The 17321-nt window shown below is 43.7% G+C and overlaps 1 protein-coding gene across 7 annotated transcripts in view; it reads left to right on the plus strand.

Annotated features, from left to right (window-relative positions):
* The window catches only part of oxr1a (oxidation resistance 1a), a 152919-nt gene that overhangs the window by 93484 nt on the left and 42114 nt on the right, over positions 1 to 17321 (plus strand). For all 7 annotated transcript variants that reach the window (XM_076737847.1, XM_076737848.1, XM_076737849.1 and 4 more), the window contains one exon: positions 14737 to 14819. In XM_076737847.1, coding sequence (XP_076593962.1) covers positions 14737 to 14819 — 83 coding nt within the window. The remainder of the gene's footprint in view (positions 1 to 14736; positions 14820 to 17321) is intronic.

Here is a 17321-nt window from a genome sequence, read left to right on the forward strand (position 1 = left end):
AGTGAAGAACGATTATTTCCATTATCGGTTAATCTGATAATTATTTTCTCTGTTAATCAGCCAATCATTTGGTCTTGAAATGGCCCATAAACTTCCACTGCATTTTCCTAAAACCCAACATGACATCTTCAAATTGCTTGTTATGTCAGACCAAGGTATATGTTTGCAGTCACATAAGGCAAAGAAGAGGAGCAAATCCTCACAGTCCAAAGGTGAAAGCAAGTCGTGTTTTGATTAATCAGTTAATCAATTATGAAATGAAAAAGTTTTCTGTCGATTCATCATTTCAGCCTGAGTGGGTTGAAAGATCTGAAACCTACTTCATGAACCTTTGAGCTTGGGTCATTTTGCTAAAAGAGATGAAAAGTCAAACTGGATCTGGCCTTCATAGACGTAGACACTGTGTTTTCTTCCATGTGCATGTGAACTCGTAGTCGTCAGAATTTTAAATGGCTTTTATTAATGGTCATCTCCAATTGTAGCATCAAAGTACCATAAACTATGGGTAATTCCCTTTAGCAAACCAAGTAAAAGTTTGCCTTGAATCTCAAGATCATGCTGATTTCACAGTGGGACAGCCCTGAGCTTTTGCAGATTAAACAGAAATGCGTGTCAAAGACTTGACTTCGCATGGGTGGTCAGTAATGTAATGTGAAGCTGGTGATCCTGATGGGGGACAGATGTGTAGAAGAGAGACAAAAGTAGAAATACAGTTTTGCTTTCAGCTGCTTGCACAAGTTACAGCTGCAACATGATGAATTACGACATGCAGGACTGTATGGGGATGGCTGTTAAGCATCCACTCTGCAGGGACTGGTACCAAACTTCGATCCTATGGAGTATCGACAAATGTCTTGTCATTTGGTATAGAATTTCAGTGCCTAAGGACTAAATCTCATCAGCGTCCATGAGCCAATAAGCATGCAGCGCACTTATACCTAGATCTAATAATGCTGGTCGTTGCTGTCTAATGTTACCTTTCGTACAGGCATGCAGGAAAAATACTATGTTACACAGACACAGACGGGGCTTGCTGCTTTTTCTTTTTTTTTTTTCTTTTTTTTTTTTTCTTTTTCCCTAGCCGGTCAAAAAAAGTTCAGCAATTTGAATCAAAGTCAAGGTATCCGTACCAGTACTGGTATTGAATATTTTTGAATAATACCCAGCTCTGGTTGTAGTTACTATTGTTACACAGCTATCTGAGGTATCAGTTTGTCTTGCAGATACAGCAGTGACTGCAATAAATAGCCTTCGAAGAAAACTCCTTCAGACTTGCAAGAATATAGACATAACAGAGATAAAAAAGAACCATTAGAAACACAGTGGCAGGATTTAAGGTGTCGACTTTAAAACACAGAATTGCCAGGCCTGCAGGCATTTAAAGCACACGCTTCAGAAATGCATGCTCCTGCGATCATCCTCCAATCAGCCGGCCTCTGCTGTAATCAGCAGCTTATGACTCTCCCCCCCGCATGTCCTGAGAGACGACCCTGGTTGAACAGATACAGCAGTGAGTATGCTTGTAATGTGCTTTTTCTCCTCTGATTTGATTATAGAAGTCTGTGAAGAAACTAGACAGAGAACACATTCTGAAAGATAGTTCCTCTGTTTTCATAGGGGACAGACGCTGAATATGATATTTGATTGGAAACCTTTGAAACTGGAATCCACAACAAACAGGTATACTATACTGCGCAGTGTGTCTAAAGCAGGGTCAATGCAATGCTCTGAAGTTTTAAGATGTCTGCGATGGAGAGGGAAAACTTGCTGCCAAGCACATGAGTTCTCAAGACTAATGGGCTTTTAAAAAGAAGACCAACTATTTTCTGAGAGTGCACTTTAATATCAATCTTTTTAAAGTAAATCTTCAAACTGAATCTATATTGAACTAAAGGTCACACCTATATTATAGATCAGATTTCTCAGTTGCTGTAGGAAAGTGATTCTCATCTGTTTTGGCTCTTGACCTCTTGAAGTGTAGCAATATCAACTTAGGACCCAGCTATGTGTGTATGGGTTCTGACTAAATCAGCCAAAAAGTGATTATTTGGGTATTTTTAGAGACATAAAGAGGAGCTTCTGAAAAGAAATGGTGTACATAGACATGATTTCTGCTTTCCTGTCCTGTTAATTCTCTCACGACCCCTCAGTTTTATCTCACAACTACTGTGTGGTGGGGTCGGGGGGGGGGGGGGGGCGGGGGTGCCCTAGGATGCCTCATTTTAGAACATGTGGAGCAATAGATGCCATGAACTAGACCAGAAGGAACATTGCGGGAAATGTGTTTCCTTAACCTTTCAATGTACAGCTTACAGCTTTTGTGGATTGCTTTGTTAGGAGCTTGAATCACTTTGTCATGTTTGAAAGTGCTGCTGATCCACCATTACTCTGGACATGCTGTTAGCTCACATAAACAGATTGTGTGCCCATATATTAATAGATGATTCACCAGTGCCACGGCGCAAGAGCAGTTTTGTCCTCCTGACATTGAACTCCTCTGTATGTCTAAGTTCTCTCAGTCCCCCAGGGTGTTCACGTATTTGTCACTGTTCACGTTCACCCGAAGGCTGACACCAGCTCTGCTGCAATTAACAGGATGATTCAGAAAGCGCAATCTGCTGGTGCTCTCAGCACTGTAATCGGTGATTTTAATCACCTTAATTTCTAAAATGTCCTTGAGCAGTTTGTCTCAGCATGTCACTTGCTCTGCATGCCATTATGAGGTTCTCCTGGGATCGGTTAGGGCTCTGTCAGGGGAACTTAAGTGGCAGGAGTCCCAGTGGGATCACCGGACCACAGCGCAGTACAGCTGCTTTGCACTTAGACAACCGTGTTCAGGGTCTGAACTAATGACTGCTGCCTGACTTTTCAAAGATTCTCTCTCCACACAAACTGGACTGTGTTTCAGGAGTCAACAGTATCAGTGACTATACTGACACTGTATCGTTCTCCAAGGACTTTGTCACCGAAATGATGACACCTTCCCCCTAAGAGGGCAGTGCAACTCCTATGAGGAAAACTATAGAGGAGGTTAGCTTAGAAATAAAGACAAATCCAGATGAAAACAGAGATGCAGACACCAGGCTTAGTAGCAACAGCTTCAGGTCTGATGAGGAACTGAGTGGGACAGATGACAAGACAATAACAGGGTGATGGCCTGAAAGGATTTAAATTAGACATACATGCGGCCAGTAAGCTGAGTAGCACTATACACGTCATGATTGCCATTTCCGAGATCAGTGAAAGATGTTTTCAGCAGCAGATGTTTCAGAGACCAGATGATGAGCGCAAATGCTGAATACAGTTGACGTTTAAAGCAAGGTAATTAAGACCTGTTCTGAGTGACGCGTGTCTTCACCACTTCAGCTGAAAAGAGGACCCAGCCTCTGGAAACATCAAGCACTTCAGCTCAAGGATTCCACACCTGCAGCAGTAATTTCCCCACTAAAGACATCCCAGAAATAAAACCACAGACTTAAGACGAGCATGGATGTGACGTCAGCTGGAGTTTTCTCAAGTGTTTTGAAGCTCGGATTTGGGTTTACCACCTGCAAACTTCCTGGTCGTAGTTTTTGTTCAGCCTTTCTGAGATGATGGACTTTTCTTTGGCTCCGTTCATTGTGAGTTGTTGGGGTGGGGGTGGGGGGTTCACTATCTTTTATAAGCAAATCAGTGGGGAGCTAGTGTACAGATGATTGTGTCACTCTGCAGCAGGAGGTCAGGGAACACCCAGTGATGTTATATCTCATGGTGAAAAACATTGAACTTGAGCAACATAACTGCTAAGAGGCAAATGCAGCTCTTGAGGAGTTTTTCCGAGAGGTTTTGAGACACATGACACATCCACAAAGACTGCTTTGTAAAGCATTTACCACACCAGAAATCAGAGTTCGACTTTAACATTTGGTTAAATCATGTTGGCTGCCTTTGATCACGGATTATATCTACAAACAACTTGGCAACTTGGCATGTCACAGAGCCAATAGAAGTGCTGGAAAGACATGGCTAATTGCAGTCTGGGGTGATGCTTTTGAGGACAACTAGTGCCATTCTCTATTGTCCCTGTCAGCTGAGGTCTCTGTGTGTCCTCTGGGCACGCTGTAGAAAGCCTTAGCTGCAGTAGAAGCAGGCGCTCATTAATCCCCACTGCAGTTAAACTACTTCAGTCAATCATTGGGCAAAATTCTGTTTGTGTAAGTAATTAGTTTTGCAGTGATCGGGAAACCTTATACTGTGTTCACTCATTGTCTGGTCCTATGGCTATAGGGCAATGGTAGTGATTTCTGAAATGATACAGGCTTTCGTCATTCCTTTTGGTAGTCACTCCAGCTTTGGTTGTTTTATGTTGGAAACGCGGGTAATCATCTTAGTTTTTATTGCTGATGGTTGTAGGAGGCTCGAAATGTAATGGAAATGTCGGCGTCTCAATAAACTGTGCAGCAGATTCAAATTCATTCATTAGATTATTGTTTGAAGAAGCACTAAATACATGTGAAAGTTATATGGCCATGGTAATGATTTCTGTGAGCCTGAAATTATGATGTACAGGTTTATGTGATCAATGGTGAAGATTGTGTTTCCCTTACTGGAGTTACAGTGTGCAGTTGTTGTACAGATACACAGTGGCAGTAGCCCGTGGAGTACAGTGTGACTGTCCATTCAAAGTATACTCATTTCTAGTACGAAGACTTTTAATGTTGGTTTGTGTTGAAGTATTTTGCTCATGTCTAGTTTCAAGGTTGTTTTGAGCTGCTTTTTGAGAGCAGCTTTTACAAGACAAATATGCACAAAGCAGTCCAAAGGAAACACTGCAGTTTCAGGAACCACTCTGACTTCCAAAGTGAGCCGTGAACACACACTGGACAGTGCGGCGCCACAGTGGCAGCACTGCTTGGTCAATGTCTGCAAAGGATAAGTGCCAAAATGACAGAAGTGAGGTCAATGATCATGTTTGATGAAGCATCCCTATCGCGTTTGTTTTTACCTGTGGGTTTGAAAAAGGAAACTTCTGAGGGAAGTTGAGCTAATCTAATCTAAGCTTGCTGTATCGTAGAGGATAAACATTTAGCACTTGAACTGTTGGTAAGTTGAGTTCTGTTTTGTTGCTAACGAGAGAGATGGTTCATCGATTTGTCGGTTCTCGCCCCGCCTCGTGTGAAAGTCACGCAGATGGATTTGAGGAGATGCTGCCTTCATTTTTTCCTCTTAATCTCAGCAGACCTGTCCGGGTAAATGGAAAGCAAGCTGTGTGTGTGTGTGTGTGTGTGTGTGTGTGTGTGTGTGTGTGTGTGTGTGTGTGTGTGTGTGTGTGTGTGTGTGTGTGTGTGATACGGCCTGTTTCTGGCTGGCTTTCACAGACGAGGGTCAGACAGGAGATGCACTTTAACATTACTCACTTTGCTGATTGCCTTTATTTAATGCAATGGTGGGAGATGTTTTCAGATACTTTAGTATAAGTTGCAGCGCTGCAATATAAAAGTACTTGCTCACTTTTGAATTTCCTGCAAAAGTATTTATCATTAAGTACATGGTTAAGTGCCTGCTCTCATCTTGCAAAATGAGTCCTTTGAGTGTGTGATATTTTATTGGATTATTATTAGTGACTCCTCCTGCTTAAATACTTTATTGCTGAGAGTTAGTTGAAACCTCGCAGCACACTCATGTCTGTATGGTAAATAAAAGGCCTCAACCTGCTTTCAGTAAGTTTAACTTGGCACAGGGACTGGAAACAGCTAGTCAGCCTCTATCCAGAATGTTAAAAAACAGAGAGCCTACCAGCAGCGGTACATCTCACTTATTAACGAACTATTTCTATGAGGATGAATTAGTATTTCCTCTTTTGTTGCATAGTTTTGCTTTAAAGAAAATGTAAAGTACAATATTTCCCTCTGACATGTAGTCATGTATCCCTTCAGAAGTGCAAGTCCATCAAAATGTATTTAAAGCAGACAGAAGAGACGGCACCTTCATTATCTCACGAATGAAAAGTTGAATTAGTGAGCAATGAAACACATCCACGCTCAGTACCACACACTCTGAGTTCTTGCGGCTACACCCTTCCTTGTTCTGGTTAGACTGGTTGAAGTAAAATAAAAGACAGATGTTACTTTCGTGCCAAATAATAATGAGTGAGTTTGATAGCTTCATGATTTCTTACACTGCTTTTATACTTCATAGCAGCATTTACCATTTTCCCCTGCTACAGTAGCCACCGTTCAGACAAAACTTAACACACTTAGTAGCTGTGATAATGCAGAGTTTGTGTTTCTCAGAGCTGAGCTCATCACTTCTCCTGCTATTGACTGGCCCTGTAACCTGAGAGGTTAGTGTTGCTGCAGAGATGCAGAATGCCAGGGCTCCAAAGGGCGACGCAAACCGATGAAGATGTGCTTTTGTGTCACAAAGGTGGATGTCACAAGTGTGCTCCTGCCAACCTGCTCCATTTTCCACCATCAGTTTTCTACCGAGACTTTCCTCAACGCAATCACAGAGCTGTTGTGGAAGCTACAGCGAGTGTGCATTATGTATATGTATCATCACCATTGATCCAGCCAATGCAGCGTGAGACTTCAGCTACACCATCATGTCCCCCTTTACCCCCCACCTACACACATACGAACCCTCCCACCAAATATTGCTCAAAGTGCAATAATCTTAATGCCAAAGGTTTGAGGAATCATGGTGTGATTAGTGAGCCAGGAGTCTGAATGCATGTGACAGCAGAGAGGCGGAGGGGGAGGATGGGGGGTCTGGAGCTCAAGCAGGACTTCTGTTTCCTGCTTTAACTGTGGATCAAAGTGCTTTCACTTTTCACTGTGTGTTAGTCAGAAACTGTTGCCCAGTACGTTTTTATATCAACAGTTGTTGAACGTCCCGATCGCCTCACCTCTACTAATATACACTGTTTACAGCTAATTATCATATCATGTTTTCAGCGTAAACAAGCACTAATCTGAAAGTCTTTATTTACATTGGGTACCGTCTGAAGTTAAGAATTCACATAAACCAGAAGTTGATGAATCTTGGCAGGTTTTGGATACTTGTTGCCGTAGACACATTTGTAAGCCGGAAAAGGGGAATGTTTGGCATGATGTGAACAGTGAATAGTTCATATTCCTGCTTAATTATTTTCTGTCCATTAACTGATGTCATAATCATCTCATTATTTCTGCTCTGTGCCCATGAACACAGTATCAAGGGCAGCGCATAAGAGACTTACACAGCATCCATGCACTGCAGTTCCACCCTTTCAGAACAACTTTAACAACCTAAAGTTTGAAGATGTTATTTATGATAAGATAAGCATATTAACAATCCAAATGTAAGGGAAACAACTGGTGTGCAGACAAGGTATTGTTAATTTATACCCAAGTCAACCTCAGTAGCATAGCTGATTATGGTTAGTGCATCATTATGATTACAGTCATGATGCTTAAGAGGTTCTCCTCTTCACCCAGAACAATGCGATTTAAAGCAATTTTCCCACAAGCTGAAACTACTACTGTATAGTGCAGACAGGTTTTTTTTAATAACATCTTTTCCTCTCAGTCTGCACCAGGTATGTCACTATGGTAACAGTTATGTTCACACTGTCAGAATATTAATTAAGATGAATGTGTGTTAGCAGACCGCTGTCTGCCTTTTAACGTTGAGAGTGTGGAAGGAGAATCCTCTCGCACTGCAAAGAGTTTAAGCCACATAACCAGCGACACAACAGGAGTGTGATTAGCCGACATGGGGAGAGTGTTAATGAGAGGACAGGGCAGATCCAGTGCCTCCTGTTCCAGCCTGGATGAACACACACACACACACACACACACAACCACACACACACACACACAAAACTGCAGTTCAGCAAAGTTTCCTATAAAAGCTGAGTGGTGTATAGGCTGGTCCATGGAGGCTGGCAGTGTAATATAGAGCTGAGTGGTACTGAGGGTGTTGGCAGAGGGATGTTGCCTGTCACACTGTGTTCTCTGTGTTTAAGTTGACAGCTCCACTAGACCCATGTGCTGTACATTCATTACAGTGGAAAGACTGTAGCTTATGCTAGCACTATAGTAGAGTTGCACTGCAATCATGGCCTGTTTCTTGGTACAGTGCTGTTGGCTCTTTTCCTCTATTCAGTGGTATTCATGCGTCTTCTGAGACAATGGGACTGTTGATATTTGCTGCGGTTGGTATGATACATTGCCTTTATTTTCTGGCAACTTAACAGTGAGAAGTAATTAGAGGATCCACAAGTGTAATTACTTTCCTGCCGGTCGGAGACATTAAAAGTATTAAAAAGTCTTTAGAAATACAGCCGAGCTTTATTGAACGTGAGCTGGACATTAAGACGGGTTCAGCTCGTGTCTGCCTTACGCAGGCGTCCCCCGCTCCTTCAGCAGTGTGCTTGGCCTCTCAGCTCCCTGACTCAAACTGCATTAAAACTTTGCTCATGGTATATCATAAGGTACTGTAGCTTGGGAAACATTATAGATGACTTCCTTCTGCACATGAGAAAGGGGTCCGTGAAACTCGCTGCTCCTCTTCGCTGTAATAAAGTTGTCATGTCCACCTAACGACTTGGTGTTAAGATAACAGCACCAGCAGCTCTGCTTTAAAGCCAGAGTTTGTCGCTGTGTGATCGTCAGCACTTTTTACTCCTGTTCTATTTGAGTAAGCATTTCACTGGCCGATCACAGTCTCTTTTCACAGGCTCTTGACTTCATGTCAGGAACAACGACTCTCTATCCCTCTTAGCCCAACACTGTGGCCCACCTGTCAATGTTAAGAGCGTTCACAGTATTTTTCTTAATGTTATACTTGTGTTTCTTAAAACAACAGTAGCTAAACTGAGCTTTTATAATATCAAGCCTTATATAAGCATAGCTACATGATTTTGATCAATACCAAATGACCCATCCATTACATAACCAGGTCCAAAGATCGCAGGCTTTGAAATCCACTTTCTGACCCTTGCATTGTCCTCCTCCCACCTCCTCATTCTAAACTGTCATATAGTCAAAAGTGGAGGATGTTGACACAAGTAAGCAGCCTGTGTCACATTGCCTTTTCCTGTCAAGGCAGAAAAGCAAATGGCAAAAAGGCAAATATTGTTTTGTGTTGTGGAACAGCCTTATTGTCTCTTTACCTGACATTCGCATTGGATTTCTGATTAACTGCAAGCAAGCTTATTCTGTTTTGAAAATATGTCTGCCGCGATCATGAACTACGCCAGAGGGACATTGATGTTGTTGAATTACTTTAGTGCCGGTAGATGTTAAAGTCAGAACTTACTTTATGTACATTAATGTCCAGAATTCGCACAATTAAGCTCCGTCATTCTGTCAGAGGAACAGCCAAAGTATTATGATAGCTGTATATTTACGTAAAAGGAGCTGGACGACTTTCGTGCAACTAATGGATCAATTTTCGTGTTGATTTAAACTTTTAGTCAATATTTTTTTTGTCTCGACAGAAGACATGTTTAGTTTATGACACGGAGAAAAGCTGCAAATCTGCACACTGTAAAGGCTCTAAGGCTCTAAACATAACTCAAACATAATGCGTTCAGACATTCATGGTCCCCAGAGGATCCCTTTACTTTTCATCACACACCATCATCAGGTCCAAATTTTTCTTTTATCCAATACTTTGGTTACAAAACTGATCACCTCAGCTATACTTTGTGTTCAGTGCAAATGTTAGCATGCTGACATGCTACAATATGGTGATCATAGTAAACATCACCTCCTAAACATCAGCATGTTAGCATGCAGAGGTTAGCATTTAGCTTGGCTGTAGATACTTCTTGTAGTCTTGTTACTTGATAACAGCTAAATCCAAAGTTGCAATTTAGATATTTTGTTCATTTTTGGCAGAAGTGCCTGTAATGGTCCGGTACAACAGTGGTATTGATGGTAATTTTCTATCTAATGGCTTATTTTGTCTCAACAACAAACATTTAGTTTATGATGATATGACATGGCTGTAAAGATGGCAATGTCAGTCTATGGCAGCTTTGGCTTTAGATATTTAATAGGGTGCACAGAGTTGAATCAGCAACTCTGCCTTTGCCTTAACACAAGCCAACTAGTATAAGCTTCACAAAACACGAAGGTGGTATGTGGTGCAGACCTATTGCATTGTATTTCACAGGTCTTTCTGTTATTGTGTCCAACCCCTGCGTACAACAAGCTGCTGTGCCACTGACTCCGTCCTCCCTCCCTCACAAACTTCTGAGGAAAGTCTCCAGCTCTCTAACTAGTCCTACACAGCACCTGTTCAGTGTGGCTGTGGCGCAGAGCTATTGCCTCCCCTACTGTTTAGGGGTTTTCTAAAAATAACATCTGGGGAGGGCTGTATAGCCAGCAGGCAAGGAAAACAGGGGAGCAGAGGGAAATTGGTTGCTTGTGTATTCTATCAGACCATGAGGGAATGTTAGTCACATAGTTGTTGACTCTCCTATTCCCTGCCTGCTTTAGTTTGTCACTGCTGTGTGCAAAGTGAGGGGAGCCATATATTTAGCAGCCGTGATTCATTCTCAACAGATTGCACGGGTACAGAGCACAGTCCGTTCATAGAGTCAAATACAGTAGCATTTGCATTCAGCTCTTATCAAGAATCATCAGGATGTACAAATGGCGTGATCGATGTATACCCTTTGAAACTTCTTTTCCTTTCTCTGTAGAAAAGAAGAGAGTTTCTTTTTAACCGTTTCAGTGTTTTCTTCTGTCCTCGAGAAGCCTCATTTCAGTAATATGGGTCTCAGCAGGGTGTTTATCACAGTTTTCATGTCACAGATCCCCACATAGACATATTAAAGCATGGAGCTGCGGAGAGGTGAGAGTCGAATCTCCTGCAGGGCAAGAAGAGTCACTCACATGTTGTCTAATTGTGATCATTTGTCATGGACGTCCAGCAAAGCCCTCACTGATAAGAGCTGTGCTCCCGTCTTGTTCAGGGTTGTGTTGCTGTGAGGCTGGGGGTGGGTCACTGTCACGCATTTTTTTCTTAAGTTGCTCACATAGGCGTGACTTCTTGTGACTGTTTACATCCTCGTTTGGTGAGAGGCAGCCTTTGTTTTTCCCGACGCACAGCAGCTCCTTTCAGTGTCTGAGGGAGTCGCACAGCTTCTCTCACAGTTGACCCAGCGTAACTGTAATTCTGCTCATTAATGAGCCAAGTGAAATGTTCTTCATTGCAAAGGAGGACAGTAAAATAGCTTACACTGTGGCAACTGTTGTTTTACTTGGTTGAACAACAAATTAGATAACTAGCGACCTCGGCGCACCTCTGATAGAAATTTTCACTGTGCTGTTCTGCGAGGGTAACTGCGTGTTCTTTATCTAGATTGGCATTGGCCACGGGCCCGTTTCTTCACGCCTTTCCGGTGCAGCCTCTGCATCTCCAGATTCTGCCATTTTGAGCATGTTATATCATGCTGTCTCAATGCATGACGTGTTGCTGTTACGGTAAAGAAGCAAAGAGTGTGTGTCAGAACAGGAAAAATCAAAGCTGAAACACTATCCGTTTGTATATCGACAACAAAAGCATTCTGACTGAAAATCGAAATTCCAATACATCGCTGGATGCGGATGGATCTCATGAAACAAACAGGCTGTGATTTGTGGACTTAAGAAGTAGCTTCCCTCTACAGAAGCAGGGCTTATTTAGAGACAACAGATGCTCCTGGTTTCCTGTGGAGTGGGATGAAACCAGAGCCTTTGTTACTGATGATGCCCTGGTGCTGAGCTCCACTGTGTGTCTGGAGTGTGAATAAAATGCCCATATCTTGTGCCACCATCCATGGCGAGGTTTAATTTTAGACCAATCACTGGCTCACCATGTGCAAACACCCCTGCAGCTGCTAATGCATATGTGTTATTTTCTTTGGTTCTGTGTCACTCTCTCCTGCTCTTCTCATTCTGCACTGTTTGGGAGTTTGATCTTGTGTTAACCCTGATTACGCTCAGCCTGCACCAGTGCGGCGCGTACAGATGTGTAAAAGCAAGTCAGTCCACGAGAAAAGGCAAAAAACAACACAAATCTTTGTTTTCTTTGCGATCCTGCGGCTAGCAAAGCAGATCAACACCGCCGCTGTTTGCTAACCGAGTCAGGTTACATGGAGTCTGCCGCACTGGCATGACCTGCAATTAAACAGACACACAGTGGATTCTATTTCATAACAGAAAGCGTGGAATCACAGTTATGATGTGTTGCCTCTAAATAGCAAATAAAATGCAATCATCCACAATCCACAGCCCGGGTTTGTGTTCTCCCACTGAAAGTAATCATCCTTCCATGGTTTTCATTTGGATACTGAATAATTGATTTGGCACACACCCACAGTTTGTGCAGCCATTGTGTTCTTTCTCAACACAACTCTTTATCTAAGGTTTTCATAGTGCTGTAGGTTATGTTATACACTACCGTAGCAGGGCAATGCTCATAGTATTATTATTTTTAGCTTATATTAAAGTGCAAATACTCTGGAGATGACTATTGGTCCTAATACACACGAAAACATTGAGAAACAATCATTAGTAGCAATTGTGATGACCGCACAAATGAGGATATTCATCGTTGGATTACTACTCCAGTGCAGTGGTTCCTAACTTCAGCTCTTTCCCCCTCAAGGAGAATCTAGTCACATGATCATCACTGGCACTGGAAATGAGAAAAAGCTACATTTTTCTATTATTTTGTGGTAGAGGTGTTTAGAGTTCCAAAATGTTTGGCCCGATCTGAAATGAACCAATGAAAAACTACCACAACCCAACATACATAAAATGATTTTCAGCACAGAGAGACCCGATTCAAAGGGAGCACAGACCTGATGATAATTAGACCTGATCCAAACTGCAGTTGACCTGAGCAGAGAGAATCCAGTAGACAGCAGCATGATTAGCTATTAATCAACAAGCAGCCGCTGTCAAAAACAACATCAATGTGATGATGCTGTAATGTGAAAAACAAATGTAAAGTCATACAAACTAATTCCAAAAAGAATAATTTCATATACTTCAAAGACGAATTCACATAAATAACTCAAAAGTTGTGGTTTCACATCAACACTAAAACATTCTGTAGCCAACTGGGTGATATATAGACAAAATATGATCATTTTCAAACCCATTTAATATCCATAAATAAAACTCAAAGAAATAATTGTCATTTAACAGCATAAATCTTTTGCAGGCTACTGATTTCCTAAAATCTTTCCTCCTGCTATGACTGTGATGATACTCAATGATCAGAGCTGGTAGTGTTACATACATAATCTTAGACCCTATCCAGTCTCATGTGACAACATAGTAATTATAAAATTGAAAGAACTGGCAGCCTCAGCCTGCGTTTCATAAACAGCACCTTCAGTGTGGTCTTTGCGAGACTAATATTTACACCTGAAGCGGCTCTGATTTCCCCTCCCCTCTCACTTTCTGCCAGGCAGTCCTAAGCCCCAGAAATAGCAACACTGGTGTATGACTCATATTTTGAGCTATCTGAGATGCCTGATGAGAAAGACTTGAATAAAGGGACTCATTAGTCATGCAACACCTCCATAAGAAAGGCGTTTAAGGGAGCCATCTGAGGGCACTGGGTTAACATATGTCCAACATAGATCCTTCACCGACTCTCTGTCACCTCCAGTCGGCTCCTTTCTTGTCTTGTGCGGCATTCCTTAAGCCCATTTGCCCAAGCTTCTTCTTGTCAGACCTAAGACCAGAGTCAGCCCCATTTCTAGACCTTCTCCGTTCCCAAGAGTCCCCTTCCAGTTGCTTTCATCTCCCATCCTATCTTTTGCTACCGTCTTTCATCTACTTGCTTCGATATTCCATTCACCCTCTTGCCTTTCATCTCCATCGTTTCTCCCAACCCCCCCAGCTTCTTCGTGTTCTTTCCTCCATCATCCTGTCACCATCCAACCTTTTTTATATCTTGCAATACCCCAAAACTAGCCATCTCTACCATATCATATTCCTTTTACTCTCAGACTAAACTCCCCAGGTTACTCTCTGTATTCTCACCTTGACTCCTCAGACCTTCCACCCATGATCTTCACCTCTGCCTTCTCTCCCTTCCTGTGCCATGTAGCATCTTCCAACCTTTCCCAGATCCTTTCAAAAAAAAGTCTGAAAATGCCTGAAAACAACAAGCTAACACTACATGTCTACACTTCCATCTTGTTCTTCAGTTGCCACTTCCCCATGCTGCATCCCCCCATTCCCCAACCAACACACAGCACTGAACCCCTCCCTTCTGCTCCATCCACCCTCTGGTTCAGCCCCCACTTTCCTCCTTCTCCATCTCCAGCTTCCCTGCCGAATCCATCTTCCTCCTCTCCTCTTGGGCTCGCATCCAGAGCGACTGTGCCCTGATGGAGGTCAGCCTGGTCTCTGTCTGCTGTGAGAGGCAAAAGGGGGAGGAAGGCAAGGTGAACTGGTTTCATCGGCTGTCATTGCACTGCACGGTGGGCGAGGAGGAACACGGGAGAGAGAGAGAGGACAGTGTGATAGAGGGAGAGCGAGGGCAGAAGGGTAGAAGCAGCGCGAGAAGGAGAGAGAGGGGGAGAGAGAGAGAGAGAGAAAGTGGTCCGGCGCTCACAGCTCACATCGCTGGCTGGCTGGCTGGCTCGCTCACTGTTGACGAATGAGCTGTCTACCCACGGGGCTGGGAAACGGCAGCTTGTGACAAGCTGGGGAGAGAGGAACATGAATGTAATGCGTACCTTGCCTCGCTTGCTTTCAGATACCGGCCAGAAGAAGACTCCAGAGAAGAAGGATGGGAGGCGCATGTCGTTCCAGAGACCCAAAGGGACCATTGAATATTCTGTGAGTAACGCACAGGCAACTCTGCTCTTTCCGTGTTAATGTCGTTACGTGTTTTTGATGCGTTTCTGCTCCCATGCTGCTGCCTGTGTGTGTCTGCTGCTGGTGCTCTCTGTAGCTCTGACTAGCTCCACTAATATTCTGTGCTGTAGCAGTTGTGTTTGTGTGTTGTGACGGCACCGTGTCTGACCATGCTTGGTAGCTCATTAGTGAGGGGGAGAAGCATTTTGTGGATTTTGCGAGTGTAACACGTGTACCTCATTCTCAAACTGTTTACATAAAGAGGACTGTGTGTGTGTGTGTGTGTGTGTGTGTGTGTGTGTGTGTGTGGACAGATGTGCAGGGTAGCTGATAGACAGCTTATGGAAACAATGTATCCTCTGTTAAAGACTCGCCGTGCAGCAGCACAACGCTCAGCTCCATTTTACCGGTTGATGTATAGAAAGGAGAGAGGAATTGTTGCAGCTCCGTACATTTCCTCCAGCTGGATCAGAGCAGGACGGACGAGCGGGAGCGCTGGCAGGATTTGTATTTGTTTTTCCATTCGTTCTCTGTGCCATGTATCGGAGAGCATTCCACCACAGAGCTCGCTGTGCTCGCGAATGACCTTCCAACTGCGTTGTCATTTCTATTGATTTAACTGTTGTGTAGGAGAAGGGGAGGGGGGGTGAGGCGAGTGAGAGAGAGGGAGGGAGAGGGCTCTGGTTCCCTGGTGTGAGCTGAAAATGGAGCCCGTCTCTGCTTTGCCTGGTTGTGTTCTTCAAATGACCCTCAAATCCAGCTGCAGTCAGACTGCTTTTCCTCGCCTCTCTCTCCGTGGCAACAGTGAGGAGTGGGATTGCTGTGGCTCAGTTCTGGCTATCTGCTGAAAGGAGAGGAAGGGAAGAAGGAGAGAGGAAAGGAATGGGGGGTGGGGGCTGGTGGGGGTGGCAGGGCTTGTGGTCTCACACTGACATTCCAGTCTCTTCTCCCAAACTCCTCTGGATTCGTTTTTTGGCATTGTTCTGCCATCGGTTTTCTCCGGTTGTTGCTCCCGGCTCCCGGAGCTGCTGTAGATTTCACTGTAATTGGCTCCCTTTCCCCAACTGCCAACACCTCAGCAACACCGACACCACCTCCACCTCCCCACTCCGTCAGTCGTCCAAGACTTGCTGATTGACAAGGCCCTTGTTTATCTCTGGTGCTTGAACAACCTAAATCATTACAACAGGGTATTTGTCAGAGCCAAAGCACTGTGTCATGGCCCTGATATGAGCAGAAGGGCCACAGCGAGTCAGCACGATGGACAAAAATTCACGTGGTAAAGAAAAATTGGGAGAAATTTATTGTTACGTTTAACGGGGGGGCAGCATATCAGTCCTGTCCTTGTCAGTCATCACTCTCTCTTGCTCTTAACTCCTTTTTTTTTTTTTAAACTCCTTCTCCCCCACTAGATTGCGGCTAGTGTGATGGATGGATCAAGCACTGCCAATGATTATGTCCTGTAGCCTGACACTGCAGCGGCATGTAGCGACGAGGCTTAAGGCTGCGGAGGGTGTTTAAGGCGGTATAACGAAGCCTCCCCTACACTGTGACAGACACATGGTCGCCACTGTCCCAGTGATTGAGAAGCGGCTTTATCTTAAACGCATCTCGGGGGCGGCAGACGATGTTTCCTTATTTCGTTCTGCAGCAGATAAGTTCATAATCTATCGCTTGGCGCGCACAGGAAAAAGAAGGGCTTCCTCTTATGTCGCCTTATCAATACAATCTCCCTTCCTCTCCCTCACCCCTCTACCTCACACACAGGCTTCTTTCTCTGTCCTTTTTTTTTTTTTTTTTTTTTGTCGTGCTGAGAAATAACCTGAGCAGCTGCAACCCATCTGCCTAGACACTGATAACGCCAGTCCATTCAGCCAAGTCCAGCTATTGGCTGACCTGCATCCAATTAAAAAAGTGTTTGAAGTGTGTGGGAACAACAGAGATAAATGAGGAGACAGAGTAGATAGATAGAGGCAAAGAGCAGCACAGAGGTGAGCCATGCAGGAGAGGCTTTCTCTTTCCAGTGACTGGGCGAGAGGGAAGCCAGTCAAAGTCAAACAAAGTGGAGAGCTGAGTGAGTGCAGGCCACATATTTATCTCCAGACACACCAGCTTTATGACACCAGAGACATAGATGCTGCAGTTGGGATGCTATTTTGGATTTTGCCTGAACCCCAGAGATCCTAAAGGTGTGTTGACTAGCAAATATCTACTAATAGGTTTATTACAGCTTGGGTGGTACTTGTGTAATTTTCAAAACGGAGGAAGAACACACACATATTCTGCAAGAAGACAACAAAAAAAGAATGGGAAAGCCACACACTCATATTTGCAGTATTGTAGCTCTGGCCATCGTTTGTAGCTGTTATGAAAATATTGTACTCTCCAAGCTAAGTGAAACTGATCCTGTGACATGGTGACATTGCTATAAGAAGTCATATTGGCCAATTAACAAGAGCAGTCAGATGGTTGTTATTGGTAGGC

This window comes from Chaetodon auriga, chromosome 8 (genome assembly GCF_051107435.1).
Source record: "Chaetodon auriga isolate fChaAug3 chromosome 8, fChaAug3.hap1, whole genome shotgun sequence".
NCBI lineage: Eukaryota > Metazoa > Chordata > Actinopteri > Chaetodontiformes > Chaetodontidae > Chaetodon > Chaetodon auriga.